Raw genomic sequence first — 22,691 nt, 5'->3', positions numbered from 1 at the left:
TGTAAGAGAAAAGTAAAGGTGTCTCTCTCCCCTTGTAGTCTTAACCCTGAACCTATTAACATTAGATGTTACTTCTTTCCAAGTATTAAAAACACAGGTATCCACATCTACACTTTTCCATAATTATATAAATAAGGCCAGGCTCAGTGGCAAGTGACTAGTCCCAGCTACTTGGTAGGCTGAGGCAGGATGACTACTTGAGCCCAGGAGTTTGGAGGACAGCCTGGGCAACATATGGAGACCCTGTCTTAAGAAAGAAAAAGAATGTATAAAAATGCATGAACAAACTGCATATACTTAAAACGCTTTTTAAACTCAACTATATGTCACAGATATCTTCCCATGTTCCTATACAGATCTGCATTATCCTTTATTGCCTTCATGTTATCCTATAATATGGATACACTTTAATTTATTTGACAAATCCCTTATTAACTAAGCATTTAGGTTATTTCAAGTATTTACAATTAGAAATAACTACAATGAACATGCCATTAAATACATGTTTTGCTTGGTCTTCATTTTTTTCTTTAAATTCCTTGAAGTGGAAATGCTCCAGTTACAGTTTTGATACATGATACCAGACTGTCCTCCAAGAAGCAATCATTTCCCCATGCCCTCAAAGGTCACAAAATTATCAATCTTTTAAATCTTTGCCAATCTTTTAATTGAAAAAAAAAAAAAAACTATTTAGTGTGTATTTTAGTAAGTTTGAGCATTTTTCCTGTGATTATTTTCTATATGCTATTCTTCTGCAAACTGGTTTGTTCTCTTCTTTGCCTCTTTTTCTAATTCATTCTATAGAATGCAGAACCCAAAATTCACCTTTTCTTATAGAATGTAGAACCAAAAATATTTTCCTTCAGTTTGACATTGCCTTTTACAACTTTATGACATCTTTTCCTATATAGTATAAAATTATTTATATATTCAAACTATCAACTATCAAAAATATTTTTTAGGTTTCACTTTTTTTTTTTTTTTTTTTTTTTTGCGGTGCTGGGGATTGAACCCAGGGCTTTGTGCTTGTGAGGCAGGCACTCTACCAAGCGAGCCATATCCCCAGCCCTTTTTTAGGTTTCAGAAGTTTCTTGTCATGTATTTTTGGGGAAAAAAAGAGGGTAGGGGCCCTTTATGACTTAATGTCCCTGATCTCAGCTAGAAATGAAAATTGAAAATTAAATAAACAAGCAGCATATTTTAAACAGAGAAAACAATATAGCTCTTGCTAAAGCAAAATTAAAATATGGCTGAAATTGTAGCTTAGGATTCTAATTGAAAAGTACAACTCCACTGTGCTAAGCTGACTAGTATCTATTTTCTTTGAAAAATAATAAATATATGCCTCAAAATGTAGAATTAAAAAATTTTTTTTTAGTTATAGATGAACACAATACCTTTATTTATGTTTATGTGGTATTGAGGATCAAACCCAATGCCTCACATGTGCTAGGCAAGTGCTCTACCACTGAGCCACAACCTCAGCCCTCAATAGTAGAATTTTTAAAAAAGTATGCATATGCGTTTAGTGAAGACTATTTAAAGCCTTAAAGGAAAAGTTTTATTAAAATAATGATAATCACTATACTTCTTACTTCATTCCCTTTAGAACTAAAGGCTCTTATTGGAATAAGCTCTTTTTAAATTATAAAAATCACTCTAGACACAGTTTAGGGCTTCTAACCAGAACAAAATGGGTCAGATTTAGGGGCAAAGAAAGCTATTTTAGTCAGAATATAAACTTTTGATCTTATTAGAGGTCAGAAATCAATAAATATCTAATTAAGACACAAAGAAAACATCATCTCTACTGTCCATATAAGACCTTTTATTCCAAAATCTAGTGGTACATAGTTTATTAATATAAAATAACTTTCAGAATTTTGCTATTAGCAAGTCAACCAACAAATCTTAAAGAAAAACCAAAAACCAAAAGAACTCTAATAACAACATAACCTTCCCAAACCCCTAAAAATTCAGACTGAAAACCTGTTTCCTTTTTGTTTTTTTGGGAGGCAGTTCTATGCTGCTCTGCCCATCTCCTAGCTGCTCTGCATCCAAATAATGAATCTGGTCTGAGCACTGATGGAAACTTCCTCTTTGTCCTTGGAAAACTTGCCTGTAATTTCCCAATTTGACCCAAACAATCTGCTTGTAATGTAGTTTCTTGCCAGCTTTACAGTCATTACAATTCCAGCAGCCTTCTGGCATTTCTATGCTCAGGCATTCCGGGTGGAAGGAAGCTGGGCACGATTCACAGCAGAGCAATCTTCCACCTTGAAACAAATAAACAGTCTTAATAACTGAGAAAAGAGGAAACAGAAAAAGAAAGGAGAAAGTTATCTTTTAAGTGCATTAAATTTGATTCAAATTGGGAAATAACAAAGGGATTGAGTTATATCAATAGCGATGGATTAAAATAGGAAACCGTGAAAATATTTACTTTTTTAAGGGCTTCAGTGGTTAGAAGCTTAGAGTTCCATTAATGTATCTTGACTCTACTAATATGTGTGCTAAGGAATTAGTTTAGCAACAGCTAAAACTCTTTTATATATGATGAGAAAAATGCATAAAGTGTTTAGACTGAATAGATTCAGAAACAGGTTTTTCATATATAAGTAGCAATTTCCTTTTTTTCTTCAGAGCTAGGAAAGAAAGCAGTAGTCATCACTGTATTTTAATCCAGTGCCACACTTAACTAAATCCCTTTACAATAAAATTAACAAGAAATAAAATACCCAGTTGGTTGATCAGCACTTTTGCTTTCCATAAAAGAATACAAAATAGCAAAGGAATATGGATTCTCAAATTGGTGATCACAGTATCTTTCCTTAAGAGTAAAGATAAAGAAAATCACATGGGCTGCATAGCAGTGGTTTGCAACTTTTCATCACCCTTCCCTTCCTCATAAACCCATGTTTTCAAATATTGTATCAACCAAAACTTCATTTCAAAATGAACACTTTGCAATTTTCATTAAGCAAAGAGATATATAACTGCTAATAAAAGATTCTGATCCCAATAACAAAGCAAGTATTATTATATTAAATTGTTAAAATCATAACAAAACATAAACTCATGCAGCCTTATTTTACATATATACGTAATTATTAGATTTTCCAAAATAAATTTTAAAAAATTGTTTATTCAAATCTTTTGACTTAAAATTATTGAGAACCACTGTTTTATAGCCCAGAACTAATTATCAGCACCATATGCAAGGACATCCCACCAATTCCTTATTAAAATCCTTTTCTTTTAGATATATAAAAATGATTTTTTAATTGATACCAAAACAGGTGTAGCAAAAAACAAAAACAAAAAACAAAAAAACAAAACAAAACAAAAAAAAAAACAAAGAAGAGATTTGAGTTGGGGGATTAGATATTTTTAATATGCATTTTAACAAGTGAGTGAAAGGTTGCTAACCACTGAAGATGAATATAATAAAGACATTTACTGGAAAATATTTTTTCCATTGCAAAATCAGGTCTATAGCCCATGAGTATACTGAGATTGAAAGTCTCATAGGCAAAAGGTTAAGAGCCCTCTATATGACTTCATTTACATGCTCCAGCCTTTTGAGGGTTTTGCTGTCAGTTTTCCAGAAAATCTTGTCTTCCTGTACAAACTTTCAAACTTCTAACTGATTAACATGAAAACAAAAAGAAAATCCATATATAACCAGTGATGAATTAAATTACTATATTTCCTCTGCTTAAAAGCTTTTACTTAACTTTATTTCGTAAGGATTTTGCCTTTGATTGCAGATCTCAATATGGATTAATTGGTTCAATTCATCAGCCTAGAGATTAGCTTCCTGAATACTCTAAGCCTAGGTATGGAATTCTACAAGTTTAAAGTAAAATGAGATTATTCATTTTGCCATTGGAAAAGAATGACTGATAAGGGAGAATTGTCTTTGCAAATAGTTTTAGAGGAAATGTGATTATTAGCCTTGAAGTGAAAAAGTCAGGCCTGTCATTTTCAACTTTATGGAATAGTCCTATATTTTAAGTCTTATTTCAGAGGAAATACAGAGCCAGAATCATCAGTGAAAATCATCATAATAAAAATGTTAAAAATACACAGGGAAATAGAAAAAATTAAAATATGAACAATCTACCTTGGTGCTATGCAAGAAAACTCTTTAGGAAGCAAGAGAAATAAGATGTGATTCAAGCTATGCAGAGGGCTCAAAATAATTTCAATTCATGTCAAGGTTAATATTGAGTGCTGAAAACAAAGCAGCAATTGAATCAATCTACTTTTATGTAGGCACCAGCAGGGAAATGAAGCATTTCCTAACATGCCTCAGATGGACTAATTTTATTGCATTTTGGAGTATGTCAGACTATGTCCATCTTTGTTTGGGAAGCAGGCAGTATCACCAGTAAGGTGATAACTGACTTCAACAAAAAACAGACAAAAAGCCAACACTTTTTCAATACTTCTAATGGGTTCTAATTAACTTGCTTAGTTATTCTTTTAATTATGAGTTGCCATTTCAGATATCTGACAAACAGCAAAGATAAATCAAAAAGGCAACACAAAGAATTGGGGGAAGCCTATTTCAAATATATTTAGTATACATATACTTGGTATGATAGATATGAATGAATTTTTTAAAATAAATACTAAATGGCCCCCAGATCATAATGGGAATGTATACAGGAAAAGGCTTTCACTTTCCAAGTTCATTGACTTTTTCCCCCCTCTGGGATAAAAACTCCCCAAATAATACATTATTGTTCAATCATGATTTCCCTTTGTTGCAAGTAGGCTATGGAAAGCTAGACACAGATGAAGTTTTCTTCCATAGATGAAATTAACTGATATATAAATGTATACATACATAATACATTCATATGTATATTTACATATACATTTAGCTCTTGGTTTTCTGTGAATAAATTATCCATCAGCAACTTAGCTGGGCTATCTTTCAACATCCAGTATTTCAGGTATTCCCCCAACCCCAGTTTCCCACCAATGTGTCTTAAGGGAAGGGCAACTAGTTTTCATAGCATCTTAGCAAAATTTAAGAAATGAAATGATAGACTGTATTCTAAAGTCAAACTTTTAAGTATCTGCATATTGTTTTCCTTCTTTTAATAACCTATGTTGTTATTTAGTTGACAGTAACAAATTATACCATGTCTGTTCTCTTCTACTGGAAATGATATTTCTCTATGTATCAGATAATACACAAAGAGTTCTTAAAATATTCTTTTATACTGAACAAAATCCTAGTCTTTCTATTTTAATAATCTAACATATATGGAATGTGTGAAAACTTATTCAAGGAGAAAAGTAAAAGTTTGCAATAATGGAATTATTTTAAGCCCTTTTTAATAATTTTGCAGCCAATGAAGACACAGTCACAACCACCAAGGCAGAATTTACCAAAAGCAACAGATGGGGTGCTTGACAAGCATACATTTCCCCCCTTCATTTAGAGAGAGAAAAATAGGAAATGCAAAAATAAAAGCAAGAGATAAACTATTTTGATTATTACCTTTCTCACATTTCTTTTTGGAAGCTGACGAAGAAGGAATCATAGGTAATTTCATCAACTCAGCACGATTTGATTCATTCAGTAGGTAGTGGGACTTATAGGCATATGAACTGAACATGGGGTCTGAATGGTCCTGAACTATCAGCCCTATACAAAACAAACAGAAAGAGATGAAGTCCAATGAAACTACCCATGATTCCATGAGGGGAAAAAAAAAACAATACCTATTATTCAGCTATGCCTTAAAGTTGGGGCTAGGGAAGAATATGAAGGAAAAAAAAAAAAAAGAAAGAAAGAAAGAAAGAAAGAAGAAAGAAAAAGAAAACAGAAAGATCTAACAGAAAGCCTTTCTGTAGTTATTAAAGGGGACTGAGCTACTCAAAACCTTATCCTTATTACAGAAACCTCTATGCTGCAGAAGAAAAGTCCAAATAATTTGAAGATACACAAGGCATTTGACATCATATTAAAAACTCCCTAAGGAAAACAAAGCTACAGTCCTCTGACAACCCAGAGCACAAAATGACATATCAATTAGCTAGAAATAATAATCATTTACATAACATAAATCTTGATCTATCTTCAGTATGTCAAGCAGAACTTAAGATACACTTCAATTCTAGCTTTCTCTGCCAGATAATGAAATTGTTCTCTATCAATATGGTAAATGATTTTAAAAACACAAGATCACTATAACCCATCTATGATTCCCTCTTCTTGTCTCCCTCCCTGTCCCTTCCCCAGTTGTGTTCATAATGTAGTTATAAGCCACCATAAACCAGGGACAATGACAGCAGGGAAAACTGCTCTATCTTGGTTACCAGTCAATTTATAATGATCTAGGATTTCACAACACAAATCACAACAGCAATTTCATTTAGAAATCATTTTGAAGGGGGAGGAAAGAGTTTTGTTTTTAAAAGGGTTACCATTTACTTTCTCCTGTGAGTGTTATCTTCATTTGATGCCCTCCACTGAGATGGACTCAAGAAATGTCTCTTAACCAGACGATAGAATGGAACTTGAAATTGCTAATAACATAAAAATCTTCTAAGAAAAGTCATGTAATGTTGAAACAAATTTCACACATTTAATAGAGGAAGGTGGTATAGTGTAAAAAAGTCATTGGCTCTGAAATATGGAAGATCAGGAGAAATGCTGGTCTCTTTACTTAACTAACACTAGTGTAGTCTTGGGCAAATGATCTCACCTGGGCTTCAGTGTTCTTATCCACATAAAATGGGGAAATAACTTCTTAGGGCAATTGTGCAAAGTCTTTCAAATAATGTCTACTAGAATTTGATTTACACATGCAAAATGAATTGCTATTGTTTCTATTAAAATAAAAAGGGAACCCTAACCTGCAGCCCCCTTTTAAATTACCATTTCAAAGAAAGGCACAGATGGTTAAGTAACTTTCATAACCACTCTCTAGATGAATAGAAAAGGTAAATATAAACTACACTGAAAAATGTCCCAGTTCAAGTATCTGTGTGGGTGAATCTAACTATTCCTGTAAATTTCAAAAGTTGGATTTACACTTCTAGACAGTTTGGTCATTAAGAACTAACTTAAGCCAGGCATGGTGGCACATGTAATCCCAGCAACTTGGGAGGCTGCAAGAGGATTGCCAAGTTTGAGGCCAGTCTCAGCAACTTGGGCTGTAAGCAACTTTGTAAGACCCTGACTTAAAATAAAACGTAAAAAGAGCTGAAGATGTAGCTCAGTGGTAAAGCAACCCTGGGTTCAATCCCCAGTACCAAAAAACCAAATCAAAACAAAACAACAACTAACAATGATTTTAGATACCCAATAACCAAGAACTAAAAACAATCCTTTATAAGGAGTGAAAAATTCTGTATGAGGAAAGAAGCAAAATAAGCTAAGATTTCTAATACTAAATATAAATGATTAAAATATCTCTTTTTATGTATGGTCTTATTAAAGTTAAGTCTCTTTTAAAAAGGTGACTTCAATAAATACTTATAAAAGAACACATATTATTTACTTCTGAAAGACTTTTAAGCATTGTCTAATCCCAACATCTAACATATTTAGAATAAAATTTTTCCAAATGCTGGAAAGGAAAATGAAGATGATTTCTTTGATTACACAAAGTTTTCAAGTTAAAATTAAATAAACCTTTCTTAAATAGGTATTTTAAAATAGTAAATCAGAATATTGCCAAACTGATAAGATATAAATACAGATTTTATTTTTAAGATATGTTTTCCTGGGGCTGGGGATATAGCTCAGTGGGTAGAGTGCTTGCCTTGCAAGTATAAGGCCCTGGGTTCAATCTCCAGCACCGTAAAAAAAAAAAAAAAGATATGTTTTCCCCATCTACATTAGTCTTAAGCTTTTAATCAAGTATCTATTAAATTTAATACAACGGCTAGAGTTTCTATTAGTAGACCATTTTTTAACCTGTCCTAAATTGACATATTTGTCTTAGAGAATTCCCAATTATTGAATGAAATAGAGCAAAAGAAAATATTGGTTAATACACTGATGATACTGGATTCAAAATGTACCCCAAAGTAAGCAAGTTTATAATAGTTATAAACTTGAGGCTTAAATTGTTGGCTAAATTATATTTCCTTATTCTAAGAGCACCTTAGAATGCTAAAATAGAAAAGGTTTGAAAATTAATAAGAGACTATGTTATCACTACCACTCATCTGAAAATCTCTAAAGCTAGGCATTCGACTGATAATTCAATAATTCATTCCTATGTTCTTTGGGGAGGGAAGATGAGAAAGGAATTAGTGATGGCTTTTAATTTCTTATTGGTTTATTTAAATCCTTTCTGTCACCTGCAACAATGTGGCATGAAACAATCTCAGCCCTCCTCCTCCTCCATGTAGCAGTCAGGTTTCAGAGCAGCATATTGTTGTAACTGGCTAGTAAAGAAAAACAATGTTTCTACTCCAATGGAAGCTAGCCAGCCATGTGTACCACTAACCCAGATGGTTACTATACAAAGGACTACCATTTATTTAATCTTTTACTGTCTACTTACTCTAAGTTATATTTTTTTAATGAAAGAAACAAAAACAAGACAACTTGAGATCTGTTATACAACCTAAATCCTACTAAAAAAATACTTTTATAGTATTGTTGCCAAATTAACTCTCCTAAAGCAAACAGTCCTGATTTACCTCAGAGTCCTTTCAAATATTTCACACAAAGGGAAGTTCAGAACACTTCACGCTTATATTAAAAATATACCAAAACCAGTATTGAGGGCTATAATGCTTACTAATAACAAAAAAAAAGTTTATCATCCAAAGCTGGATACTGCATATCACATCTAAACCGAAGAAGTTCTATTTTATGTGTACTATGAGAACTCAAGCTCACTGATCAACCTTCCAACCCCCAGGACACAACATTGTTTTCAGTTGATCAATCTTTTGGCATACTTAATTATCAACAGCTGGCAAATAAGAAAGCCTGCATTGCTGGCTCTTGACTAAACCACCACATATGCTGCCTTGGCTGTGTCCCATGGGGCCTTCTCAATGCCAGACCAAAACATTATAAAATACAACATAAACAATCAAAAAATAAATGTACTAGTTTTGCCTTCCAAGTGAAATCTCAATCATTCAAAAGTCTGGATTGAAGAAGATGACACGGGAAGGAATAGAAAAATTATCTGTGGAAGGGAACAGATTAATCTTTTGATTAATATAAACATTAATCAAATAAAAACCTGAGAATTTATCTGTACTTCTAAATTATTTTTTCAAATGCAAATTTTAGCTTATTGAAGTGTTCATATTCTATCAATTTGAATGTCTAATATTGTAAAAGGGACTAGTTGCTAGAATGTTCATCTCTCTCAGGGACATAATAAGATAGCATTTGGAACTGGGTGGGAGATTGTACTAGATGGCCTAAGTTTTTTCCCAAGACTGAGACCCATTTTAACAGAGAAATATGCCAACAGATTAAAAAATAAATAAAAAAGAAAGAACTGATACTCACCTCTGGCACAAACGAAACAAAAGCCTACATTTATAGCAGAAGAAGAATTACTGCTTCGTTTGGAATGATTACTACAGATGAGAATGTAGGAGGACAAAAATATGCTTCCAGCAGCAATGCAAGCATCTCCAGAGTGGTAGGCAACTGGACATCTCAGACATTTCATCATGCGTCCTGTTTAAAGACAGATCAACAAAGAATCTGTACAATAAAGCATTGGCTGGATACAAAATTAGACTATTGGAATTAGGCTTTTTTGGTTCTCATGTGACATTAGTGATTGGAATAGTAAAATATTTTTCCTTCACTAGGCTTGCTCTCTCATTCCTATGCTATACGGGCCTTAAGTGCAAGCCTAATCATAATAAAGAGAGTGTTCAAAGAAAAAATTGTTAGTTCCAATGCTGGAGTGATAGTGAGATCCAATCTGGCAACTGTATAAGGGATTTTCAAGGGTAGTTTTGAACATACCGAATTTTCTTCTCATGATCTGAATTGGCAACTTAATTCTCACTTAACATGTTACTGATTGTGTTGAGGTGTCTTTTTATTTTTTTTGTTATTTTCAGTACTAGCGATTAAACCCAGGGGCACTTAACCATTAGCCACATTCCCAGTCCTGAGGGCCTTGGTAAGTTGCTGAGGCTGGCTTTAAATTCACGATCTCCCCACCTTAGCCTCCCGAGTCACTAGGATTACAGGTGTGTGCCACCAAGTCTGGCTGATTGTGTTGAGTTTTTAAGCCTAGAGATACACACAGGGACAATGCCCATTGTTGTTTGTTTGTTATCATGTTATAAATGTTTGTTATAATGTGCTTAATAGATTATTTGCCACTGCACTTTAAACAAAATCATTGTCTCCTTCTTTAGCAGTGTTACCTTTACTTGCTTTGTGGAGATCTTTCTCCATAGAGCAGGCAGAGCAGCAGTGCTGGGGGCAGCGGAATCCTTTTGATTCAAAGATGGCAGTGGGGAATTTGCGGACACAGGCTTCATGATAAAATTTCCCACAAGAACCAACAGAACAACGCTTCACATCTTTACCAGACACCTTACATGAAAAGCATGGGTGTTGCCCTGAAAGATTGATGAAGAACACAGATTAAAGAAAATATGATTAAAGCATATTCCTTTCAGATAGAAGCAGCAACAGACATCAAATAAGTGGTCCTAGAAGAGGATCTACTATAATATATAAGAAATTAACATATAAAAATAAGTATTTAAAATAAATGGCTAAATTAAAAGATAATTTCATAAATTTTGCTGAGATAATAATCAATTTGGAGATACAACACTAATTTAGATCTCCAAAACTAATTTCATAAAAAAACTCAAGTAGAATTTTTAAAATATCTGACAGCAGAGAGTGGCAAATCACACAAAATGAACAAAAATCATTACCCAATAATACACCAATGCCATTAGATAATCATGGACAATTTGTGTGTGTAAAACAGATACAAAATAAAAACTCATATTCCTAATAAAAAAAAGGCAGAAAATTACAGCTAGTATATTTTACTTAACCTGTAGAAAATCAAGTACAAAAAAAAATATTAAAATTACTCACAGAAAAGACAATTACTTTCAAAGTGAGCTGACTCTGAAAGAGAATAATGGAAGCCAAAAACTAACAGAATGCTATCTTTAAAAAGTTGAAAGAAAATAATTATCAAGCCAGAATTCTATACCTAGTAAAATTATTAAGAATGCAGTGAGATCCAAGTTCATTGAGAAGGATTAATAAAACTGGTTCTTTGAGAAAATTAAAACTATATCCCTGATATAAGTAACAAAAATTAAAGAGAAAAAGCATCAATGTTAAGTGATATCAGAAATAAAAAATGGAACATTAGTACAAATCCTATGAACAATAAAAAGATTTTTAAGAGGATTTGACTACATATTTGCTAATAAGTTTAAAAATTTAGATGAACAGACCAATTCCTAGAAAAACAGAACTTACTAGCACTGGCACAAAAATAAATAGAAAATATTAGTAGTTTATAAACTATTAAAAGAAATTGAAACTGTAATTAAATACCTTCCAACAAAGAAAATTTTAGGCCCAGATGGCTCCACTGGTGAATGTGCCAAACATTTAAAGGAAGAATAATGCCAATTATGATAGAAATGGAATAGAAAAAAAGGAACACATAGGAGAAAACAGATGTGGAAAAATATGCAACCAAAAATGGCTCAGGATTATGTTTTGTTCCATAAAGAGTTCACATATGGAGGAAATATATGCAACATACATTAGGAAAGATAACTGAACAAGACTTATGAAGAATCATAAATTAAAACAGAAACAAAAGCAGCCTAAGGTAGACAGAGTACAAATAGGCAATTTACGAACAGTGAAAAGACAAAGAGCCAAAAAACATTAAAAATGCTCAACTTCACTAGTAATTAGATAAATGCTAACTGAAATCAGTTATAAAATTAAAACAAACTAAAATGGTTAGAGAATACCAATTATGGATACAGGTGTGGGGAAACAGGCAGTCTTATATTCTGATGGTAGAAATTTCAGTTGGAAGGAACTACCTTAGAAAGCAACTGGGCAGTATCCATTAAAATAAAAGAACATTCACTTCCAGTGCCCTAGAAATTCTACTTCTTGATAAGTACTTAATGAAGATTTATATATGTACAATATGTTGACCAAATCACTACAATTGCAGAACTGAAATCAACTCACATGTTCATTCATAGAGGAAGAGTTAAGTAAATTATGATGCATGCAAGCTATGGAATACTATCAGCAATCAAACAGAATGCACCTGTATTTAATATAGAAAGAGTTCCTGCAGAACAATAGTATGATAAATTTTTATTGAATATTACCCAAATGTTATGCGCACACACACAAACATAAAAACATTTTCAGGGCTACAAAGTGATAACAGTAGTTGGATCTGGCAAGTGCTAGAAGTAAGTAGGGGCCTAAAATTAAGAGTGGTGATCAAGAGCTGGGGTGTAGCTCAGTGGTAGATCCTGTGCTTAGCATGCACTAGGTCCCTGAGTTTAATCCCCAACACCAAAACAAAACAAAATGACCATGATAGCAATCAACTAGACAGTGAATTACATTTTCATACAATATGTATTACTTAAATAATTGGAAATGAACTTATACTAAGAAATATAAATTGCAAGACAAATGGACAAGAGACATGAACAGAAAATTCACAGAAGAGTGAATAAAAATATAGAAAAAATGTTTAGTTATAAACAAAGAACTGAAAATTACAGTAACAAACTTGTTAAATGTTTATTAGACATTTGGACATCATCTTTTGGGAAGCGTTCAAGTCTTTAGCCCATTTTTCTCCTAATGCCTATAAAAACTGGAAGGGAAAAATACAAGGAATAGTTTTGCCTTTTTTTTTTTTTCTCCAGAAAACTGGTTGAATTGCAACATTGTTCTTTGATTTTGGAAATGCCTTATCTTTACAATTGGTTGAATTATAAAAATTCTTTAAAATCAGTACTTACGAATATGATATTCACATTTTTACTGCCTTTGTTGTAGATTTGTACAGTGTTTTTTTTCTTCTTATTGCTGTCCTGTTGTATGTATGTATCTTCAAATTACATTTTAACAGGTATATAGTTATGAAGGTAATAGTATTTTTTAAAAGTGGCTTTTAGGGCTGAGAGTATGACTTAGTGGTAGAGCACCTGTATAGCATGTATAAAGCCCTGGATTCCATCCCCAGCACCACACATATAAACACACACACACACACACATTAGAGAAAAGAAAAAAAGTAACTTTTAGAAATCTTAAAAAAAAAAAATGTATTTTAATGGCAGGAGGTTTAACTTTACAGCTTTGCATAATGCAGAAAGTACTCTAAATAGCCAGTTGCAGTTGTCCATGTTTGTAATCTCATTGAACTGGGCTGAGACAGGAGGATCTCAAGATTGAGGCTCCTGGGTTCAATCCCCGGTACCAAAAAAAAAAAAAAAAAAAAAGGAATAAACAGTAAGTAAAATTATCTGTACAAAGCTCTTTTTGTAGTCTCTATTATACATTTTATTCAACAAGACTACCAAAATGCTTCTTTTCTAAAAATCATATGTGGCTCAAATAATAGAAAGTGGTGGTCTAAATTAATTAGGAATCAATAAAAAAACCTAAGGAGGTAAACTTTTAAAAAGAACTTATTAGGCATAATACTTTTTTACATGTATTTTTGATAAACAAAGGAAAACTGCCTTAATGATCTTAAGTAATGGTTTGAAAAATCTAAGTTCTCACTCTTAATAAAGTGGAAATATATGAAATTGGTAACCAAACTAATTTCTTGTCATAACTAAGGGCACTTGTTTTTCATAATTGTGGTAAAATATGTATATGCACATAAAATTTAATACTTTAACCATTTTACATGTAGTTCAATGGCTTTAAAGTACATTTACATTGTTGTGTAACCAATACCTCTCTCTCCAGAACTTTTTCATCACCCAGTACTCAAACTCTGTATCCATTAAATAACTCCCTTTTCTTCCTCCCTGTGACCTTATTGCACTGTTTTGTTTCTAAGACTTTGACTATCTAGATACCTCACATAAATGGAATCATATGTGTCCTTTCCTGCTTCTATTATTTTACTCAGCATAATATCTTTGAAAAAATAAAATTTATCAATATTATATTGTTATATAACAATATCTTAAAGGTTCATCCATGCCACAGAATATATCAGAATTTAATTTTTTAAAGGTTTAATAATATTTCTTGTTAGGTTGGGTTCAATGTAGCTTGGTGGTAGAACTTTTGCCTAGCATGCATAAGGTCCTAGCTTCAATCCCCAAAACCATGAAGAAATATAACAGTAATAATAATATTCCACTGTAGGTATATATCACATTTTATCCATTCATCTGTCAACAAGCATTTGAGCTGTTTCTATTTTAACTAGTGAATCTGCTGCTATGAACATGGGTTTATACCTACCTGTTAGAGTCCCTGCTTCTTATGCTTTAGGGTATATACCAAGATGAAACTGCTTGACCATATGATTCTATTTTTAGTTTTTTGAGAAACTACTATACTGTTTTTGACAGTTGCTACATCTTTATGCATTCCCATCAATAATGTACAGGATTCCAATTTCTCCATATCCTGCCCAACACTTGTTTTCTCTTTTTATGACAAAAGCCATTCTAATGAGTCTGAAGTAGCATCTCATTGTGATTTTGATTTGCATTTCCCTGATTACTAATTATGCTGAATGTGTTTTCACATGCTTATTGGCCATTTGTATCTTTGGAGAAATGTCTGCTGTTTGCTTAAATTCTTTGCCCAATTTTGAATTGTTTCATATATCAGGTATATGATTTGCAAATATTTTCTCCCATTCTAGCTTGCCTCTCCACCCTGTTGGTAATGTCAGGTGGAATACAAAAGTTTTTAATTCTGATGAAGTTCAATTTGTCTATTTTTCTTTTGGCTGCCTATGCTATTGGTGTCATATCCATGAAATCACCACTTAATCCAATGACACAAAACTTTTTCTCTGTCCCGCACCCCCGCTTTTCTTTTAAGGTGCTGGGTGTTGAAGCCAGAGCTTCACACATGCTAGGCAAGCACCCTACCAACTGAGCTAGTTTCCTAGCTCCATCCTCTATGCTTTTTCTTAAGTGTTTCAGTTCTTACATTATCATCTTCAATTCATTGAGTTAATTTATGTTTATGATGTTGGGTAAAGGTTCAACAATATTTCCAGCATCACTTGTTGAACATACTGCCTTTTCCATACAGAATGGTCTTCTTACATTTGTCTAAAATCATCTGACTACATATGCAAGTGCTTATTTCTGGACTTTCTTATTCTGTTTCATTGGTCTATATTCATTCAGTCTGTTTCTATTACTGTAAACAGTATTGTGGTAAACTGAAATCAGGAAGGATAAGTCCTCCAATTTGTTCTACTGTTTTTAAAGCAAAATTTCTCTTAGATTTCAAAGTAAGTGTGTGCCAAATTTAGACCATATTTAACATTTTGTGTATGTGTGTATCGTACTGGGGAATGAACCCAGGACTTTGCCCCATGCTAGGCTCTATCACTGAGCCACATCCCCAACCCATTTATCAATTTTATTTTGAGGCACTATCTTGCTAAATTGCTGAGATTGCCTTAGCCTTGTAATCCTCCTGCTCTAACCTGAGGAGTAGCTGGGATTAAGGTCCTGTACCACCATAGTCAGCTTACATACAACTTCTCCACTCACTACTTTTTTATTTTTATTTTTTTATTTGTTCCAATTAGTTATACATGACAGTAGAATGCATTTTGACATGTCATACATAGATGGAGTATAACTTCTCTTTCTTCTGGTTACATACAACTTTTTTTTTTTTTTTTTTTTTGCGGTACTGGGGATTGAACTCAGGGCCTTGTGCTTGCAAGGCAAGCACTCTACCAGCTGAGCTATCTCTCCAGCCCCTATATACAACTTTTGTTGGCAGAATTCTATTGGATTTTAAAATTAGGAGAGAAGTTCTATGAGTATTTTAACACTGAGTTATGTGGTCCTTCCTATTAGTAGGGGTCAGGCAGTTTACAAAAGTATTGAACAGGGCCATATGATAAAAAAAAAAAAAAATCCTTCATACAATTTCAAGAAATTGAAAATATTTCTTAAGAATAATGGAAAATTACTGAACAATGTTAAATAAGAAAATAATTACAAATTTTTGATGGATAGCTTTAGCTAAAGGCTTCATGATTTGTATGACACTACCTTTTTTCCTTTTGATGTTCATAATGCTTACTCATTCAAACTAGCTTGGGCATTATCCTCCTACAATTATAGGATGGACATCAGAATACTGATTTCATGACTTGTACTCTCCTGTCCTAACTCAGAAGTATAAGGTCTTTTTATCATAAACATGATTCAATTGGTGGCACTAAATTTATTGTTATATTGTTTTATGATTTAAAAAATCATCCTAAAAATTGAGCTTACCCTCTGTGGGGGTAAAAGAAGTGACTGGAATAACCAGGTTTTAGAAAAAGGGAATGGTGGAGAATACAGGGAACCAGAAGTACATGCCCAATAATGTTAAAAAATGAAAACACATTCTGTTGGTCAAATGAAACAATGTGCAGATAATTTGACCATGAGGTTGCCAATTGGCAAATTGTTCAGAGGTTTTACTACATCTAAACATGAAGAATTATATATTTTTATAGGGAAAAATATGAAGCTTCTACACAGCTTCTGTAGCTTAATTTATATGTGTGTCTGTTATGGTTTGGATATGAGATGTCCCCCAAAAGATTCTGCATTAATGAAGGAATGTTCAGAGGTGAAATGATTAGACTGAGAGCTGTAACCAGTGTATTAAAATAGATTAATAATTTGAATGGGCTAATGAGGTGGAAATTGTAGGTAAGGAAAAAAGGGCTAGAGGAAGTAGGTCACTGGGGGGCATGCCTTTGGTTTATAATTTGTCTCTGGCACCTTACTCTCTTTCTGCTTCCTGGCTGCCATGAGCTAAGCAGTTTTCCTCTGATGCACCCTTCTGCTATGATGTGCTGCCTCATCTCAGATCCAGAGCAATGGAGTTGGTCATCCAGGGACTAAAACCTGTGAAACCATGAGCCTTTCAAATTAAATATTTCCTCTTCTAGGTTGTTGTTGTTAGGTATCTCAGTCACCGTGACAAAAGACTGACTAACGTAATGTGTGTATGTATGTGAGTATGTGTGTTAGGATATATGATATGCAATATACTTTCTACTTAGCCAAGGCAACAGAAGGCAACAGAAAAGAGCAAGAACTCTAGAGTCAAGCTGCTTGGGTTACATTCCAGCTTCATCATATGCTACCTTTGTAACTTTGCACAAGGTAATAAACTCTCTAATCTTCATTTTCCCTTTTCTACAAAATGGAAACAATAATAATAATGGTATTCACTTCAAAATATTACAAGGATCAATTGACATAGAATAAAATGTACCTGCATTTTAGTAAAGAGTTCAATAAAAAAATGACCAACTTTTTCTGTAAAGGATTTTAGAAGCATACATTCAAATGAAAAAGGTAAATATTTGTGATTATCCAAATAAAGGGGGAAAGGAGTAGGAAAATTATTAATAATCAAAGGAAAGATCAGCATATCACATAAATATGATATATAATTGGCTCTTAGTTCTCATAGTTAAAACAAACCAAAACCAAACACACACAAGCAAAAAAGCCACATGAACTTGATTCCTAGAGGCACCATCATACTATTTCCAGTAATTTTTTCTTGCTTGCATTACTTTTCTTTTTGTGTGAGTGTGGTATTGGGGTTTAAACCCAGGGACATGTACATGCCAGGCAAGCATTGTACCACTGAGCTACAGCTACATCTCCAGCCTTGCTAAGTTTCTCAGGCCAGCCTCAGTTTGCTGAGTAGCTGGGATACAGTTGTGTGCCACTGTGCCTGGATCCAAAGAGTTTTTTCATTTGTTTTAGATTAAACATTTATTTCCTGGTTTCTGTTAGTTTAAAAATAATGGCTACATGGGCTGGGCTTGTAGTTCAGTGGTACAGCACTTGCCTAGCATATGTGAGGTACTGGGTTCAATTCTCAGCACTGCATCTAAATAAAGTAAGTAAATAAAGGTCCATCAACAACTAAAAAAAATTTTTTTAAATGGCTACATAGAAAAGAAATATAAACAAGCATATTTCTTTCATATTATTCTAATACATATATATAAGGATAATAAATAAATAGTGAATTCCAAGTTTAAAAAAATTTTTCAACAGCTCCATTTTCCCACTAAAAATATAACTACCATGGTTATAGTTTTGGTTGACACTTTTTCTGATCTATTGAGGCGAAAGGACTATAACCCAATTCATTAAGCAAACACCAAAAAATGTACAATTCATCTAAAAAATAACTCAATTCTTATATTTTGTAGAACTCATCAGATTGAACACAAATTCACTTGATATTTTGACACATGTTAATGGTAAGAGGAAGTTTGACTATTCTTTTGATCTTGGAGAGCTGAATCACTGAATGGTGTCTTAATTTGTTAAAATAACATGGGAGGAAAAGAGGAGAGCCAGATAAAAGTGACAAAAGAAAAGGATGTCATGGGAGATGTTGCCACTGCATATTCCTCCCCAACCATCTTTTCATAGAAGCTTACCAGTTTTACATTCCATGCAGATGAACTTTCCATCAGGGATTGATGTCAATCCCAGGCACTCCAGGTGAAAGTGTCTGCAGCAATCTCCTTCACAAGGAATCAGAGAGTCACCAGAGCTTTCACAGATCTGTAATAGGGCAAACAGTAGTGGTTCTCAAACTTTAGCAGACATGTGAATCACCCAGAGGGCTTGTTAAACTCAGATCACTGGGTTCCTCTCTCTTCCAGAGATTCTGATTCCGTTATCTTAGGGTGAGGCCCAAGAATTTGCATTTCAACCACTGAACTAAACAGCTACTTCTAGACTCAATATGGTATAAAGTTTAAAAGCCATAATTGATCTGTTTTGATTCTTCCTTTGGGATCTGTATACTTTAAGTTTTTGACATAGGACAAAACAATATTTTTCAGAAAAGGTAAAAATGCATTTAAAAAGTTAATATGGGGCTGGGGTTGTGGCCCAGTGGTAGAGCGCTTGCCTAGCACATGTGAGGCACTGGGTTCAATTCTCAGCACCACACAAAAAATAAAGATATAAAAAAAAATTTAAAGAAAAAAAAAGTTAATATGAAGCTGGATATGGTGGCACAAGCCTGTAATCCCAGCAACTTGGGAGGCTAAGGCAGGAGGACCACAAGTTCAAAGCCAGTCTTAGCAAGGCTCTAAGCAACTTAGCAAGACCCCATCTCAAAAAAATAAAAAGGGCTGGTGATGTGACTCAGTGGTTAAGTGCCCTGGGTTCAATCCCCATTACAAAAAAAAAAAAAAAAAAAGTTCAGATGAACGCAAATATAAGAAAATGTTTTTGAAACCAGTCATCTGCCATTTATTTCTAATTAATGTTATAATGAAGATTGGCACTTGCATATGAACAGTAAGTATTCCAAATCAGGGAATAAAAGGGCCAGAAACAGATTTCAGATCTGTAGCTTTAAAGTAATATTATAATTTGGAAAAACACTGCCCTCTTTAACAGGAGATTAAGTATATTACTGGCAGAATATGATCACAACTGTTTAGAGCCAGAGGATCAGTCACCTGCCTACCTGACACACAGTGTCCTTCTTACTCATTCCAATGCCTCTTCTAGACAAACTTGAATCCATGGACTGCACGTCAGAAACATCTGCATCTGCAGTAGCTGAAGGGCTATCTACTTGTTTTCCAAAGCCTACCTATATGGAAAACATAACACATTTTTAAGAGAAAGAAAACAAAAATTCCCTTGACGTTAGAGGCAATGAAAATCCTAAGAATTGCTGAAAGAGATCTTGACATGATCTCTTTTTTCCTTTCTAAACCCCACACATACAGTATGTCTGTTGTTTTGGAAGAAACTGCAGTTAAAATTTAAAAAACAACTGTTTCTGTTACATAAGATAGCAGCAAAATTAAGACACTTATAAATTACAAAATAACCAAAGTGATTTTTTCCCCCATGTTTTTAAAATTCCCCAATTTCCCTAAATAAGTCAGGGAAAAACATTGTTACTTTGGCTGGCAAAACAAAAAAGAACTTTTTGCTTAGACCCTTGAGCATATTTACCTGCAGATCACTCAGTCCTCTAGAATCGGAGTCAGATGTGTCTCTGTATGCGGAACTAGTCACTTCTACATCAGTTGAGGCGCGACTCCTTTTCTTTAGAGGTTTACAGGAATCTGAAATCTCGCTGGCACCTTAATACAACACACTGAAATTAATCCTAAAACAGTACTTAAAGTTTGCTTTAATTTTTTTGTGGGAGAATAATTTCTTTCCCCAAACTCATCTTAGTGTGGGAAAAAAAGCAAAAAAAAAAAAAAAAAAAAAAAAAAAAAAGAAGCACAGCTCTCTTTGTAACACTGAAGTCACAAATCAAAACTTCATAAGCTTCTGACCTTCCTGGTAGTGAGTGATTTAATTTACAACCGCTCTCTTAAAACATTTAAATCAGTTCTCCTGCTCTACCACTATTTGCAGTCAACAGAGCCCAAATTCCAACCTACAAGTCAATTCTATCAAAACTGCAGGATAGCTGTTTGATTTGGAGCAATTCCAAGAACCATTCAATTTGGAGGGGGAAGACATAAAACCCAACACATTGTGTAGCTTACAAATATGGTCGCAGAGACATCTCCATCTTGTTTTTATTAGGGATGTGACAAATCTTTGATTTGTATTCGATTCGTACACGGATAGTGCCATTTTCCCCTGAATTTTGCCATTCAGTTGATTATTGCCCCCCAAATAAATTTTGGATGTTCATTATTGTTCATCTGAGACTTCCTTGGTGAAGTGGCATTTATTGTGACCATTATTAACAAGTGCTGCAGCACATCTACATATGTCATGCCATTTATGAGGCACATTGCTGAGGGTTGTAAATGGACAATCAGTGTTCAAGTGCAGCCAAATCACGAAGAGCTGGATGAGAGAGGCCTCTATGTGGAATTTGTACGGAAAGGAATAAATATGAAAAAAAAGGCAGAGAATAGTGTGGAATTTTTTTTTAAAACTGTGTGTAATACAAATCCAGCCAAAACAATAGTGCAAAAAGTTACAAAGCAACAATCTCTTGGGCTAATGCAGTATAGGCTATACAGAAACAGCCACGATGAAATGTGCAGGTCAGGCACGGTGAATACCAAGGAACCAAGGAGACGGTTAATATTTCCACCCACAGTTTGTGTTTTGGATTTTTCCCCCAAAATTTCCATATAACAAACAGACATCTAGACCAGCCCAGCAAGCTATGGTGGAAGTGTGCAGTCCAGAAGAGACCCCGGAGAGACAAGTCTCCTGAGGCCATGAAGATCCGCAACAGGCTGAGTGGGAGCAGCACTTGGTGTATAGCCATGTTCTGTGGTGGAGGATGTGGGCCTCGGGAGACTGCTCAGATTACTGGAACCTCGTTATCACATCCCATTCTACAAGTTTTTCACTGAATGCTTCCTGACAGCTATAAATTAGGGTGCCTGCCCATGTTAACGCTGATTAAAAAACACAAGTACACAAATCTATCTCCTTCATTGCTGGTGTATGGACCCAGAACACCACCACAAAATATTTCCTTGGCCTAAAAGATCACTGGATTAACAAGGAGTTTAACAGAGGAACAGGAGTGCTGTACTGAGAGGCTTTCGAAGGGAAACACAGGTACCGCCATTTCCGATGAGTTTCTGAAAATGCTAGAAAAATGACAGACTGGCAAAGACAGCTGTCATGCTGTTCTCCATGATAACGGCACTAATGTTAAAAAAAATAAGAGCTTTTAATGATTGCAATGTATACAGGTTGGGTTGTTTGGCAAAACCCTGCAGATATGCATTAATGATGCTTTATTAAAAAACAAAAAACAGTCCATGTTGGAATTGATCAGTGTAAGTTAAACGGTGGTTTCTAGGCTGGACCCATGATTTAAGTTGTACCCATCCAGCTCAGACCAAAAAAAACAAAAACAAAAACAAAAACAAAAAAAAATCATTTGAATGTTAAAGCAATTGTTCAAAGTCTTGAAGAAGAAACCAGGCAGGAGAATGCCAATAATGATGATTGGCAAAATTGAAATCGAAAACATAGAAACTGTTTATCGAGCCGCCGACAAAGAAATCTTGCATGGAGACTACAAGTCTGGAGTTTCTGGGATGAAATTGTACAGGAATCTCAGTCCACAGTTTCCTCAATCGCTGCGGAGACGGAGCTGTCACTGAATCTGACAGAGCCCTGCACTCCCCGGTCCGCCGACCCTGTGGAATGGTGGAAACACAACGCAATCAGGCCTCCTAATCTCGCAGCGATCGCGATGTCTTTTCTTGGAGCTCCGCCAAGCAGTGTTCCCTCCGAGAGGCTGTTCAGTTCTGCTGAGGATCTCCACGGAGACCATCGCTGCAGACTTCTCCCCGAGAATGCAGAGAGGCTGGTGTTTTATTTTATTTATTTATTTTAAATAATGCAATTTGCCCAGAGTAAACTACAGGTATTAAATACAGTTTGAGCTCACCAAAAACGCATGAATCATG

General features: G+C 34.2%; 1 protein-coding gene across 7 annotated transcripts in view; it reads right to left on the bottom strand.

Moving 5' to 3' along the window:
* Window positions 1-22,691, bottom strand: part of Nsd3 (nuclear receptor binding SET domain protein 3) — a 103,561-nt gene that overhangs the window by 18,263 nt on the left and 62,607 nt on the right. For 3 of the 7 annotated variants that reach the window (XM_047550458.1, XM_047550461.1, XM_047550459.1), the window contains exons 10-16: window positions 20,239-20,369; window positions 19,739-19,867; window positions 18,693-18,819; window positions 10,393-10,590; window positions 9,512-9,685; window positions 5,519-5,665; window positions 2,120-2,303 (exon numbers count right to left, since the gene is read on the bottom strand). In XM_047550458.1, the coding sequence (XP_047406414.1) occupies window positions 2,120-2,303; window positions 5,519-5,665; window positions 9,512-9,685; window positions 10,393-10,590; window positions 18,693-18,819; window positions 19,739-19,867; window positions 20,239-20,369 (1,090 nt within the window). Of the gene's footprint in view, window positions 1-2,119; window positions 2,304-5,518; window positions 5,666-9,511; window positions 9,686-10,392; window positions 10,591-18,692; window positions 18,820-19,738; window positions 19,868-20,238; window positions 20,370-21,164; window positions 22,419-22,691 lie in introns of those variants that run through there. The other 4 variants (XM_047550460.1, XM_047550462.1, XM_047550463.1 and 1 more) reach the window with 3 other exon arrangements.

Source organism: Sciurus carolinensis, chromosome 4 (genome assembly GCF_902686445.1).
Source record: "Sciurus carolinensis chromosome 4, mSciCar1.2, whole genome shotgun sequence".
Classification (NCBI taxonomy): Eukaryota; Metazoa; Chordata; class Mammalia; order Rodentia; family Sciuridae; genus Sciurus; species Sciurus carolinensis.
Note: the sequence above shows the minus strand (reverse complement) of the source record. Positions and strands in the feature narration are given on the sequence as shown.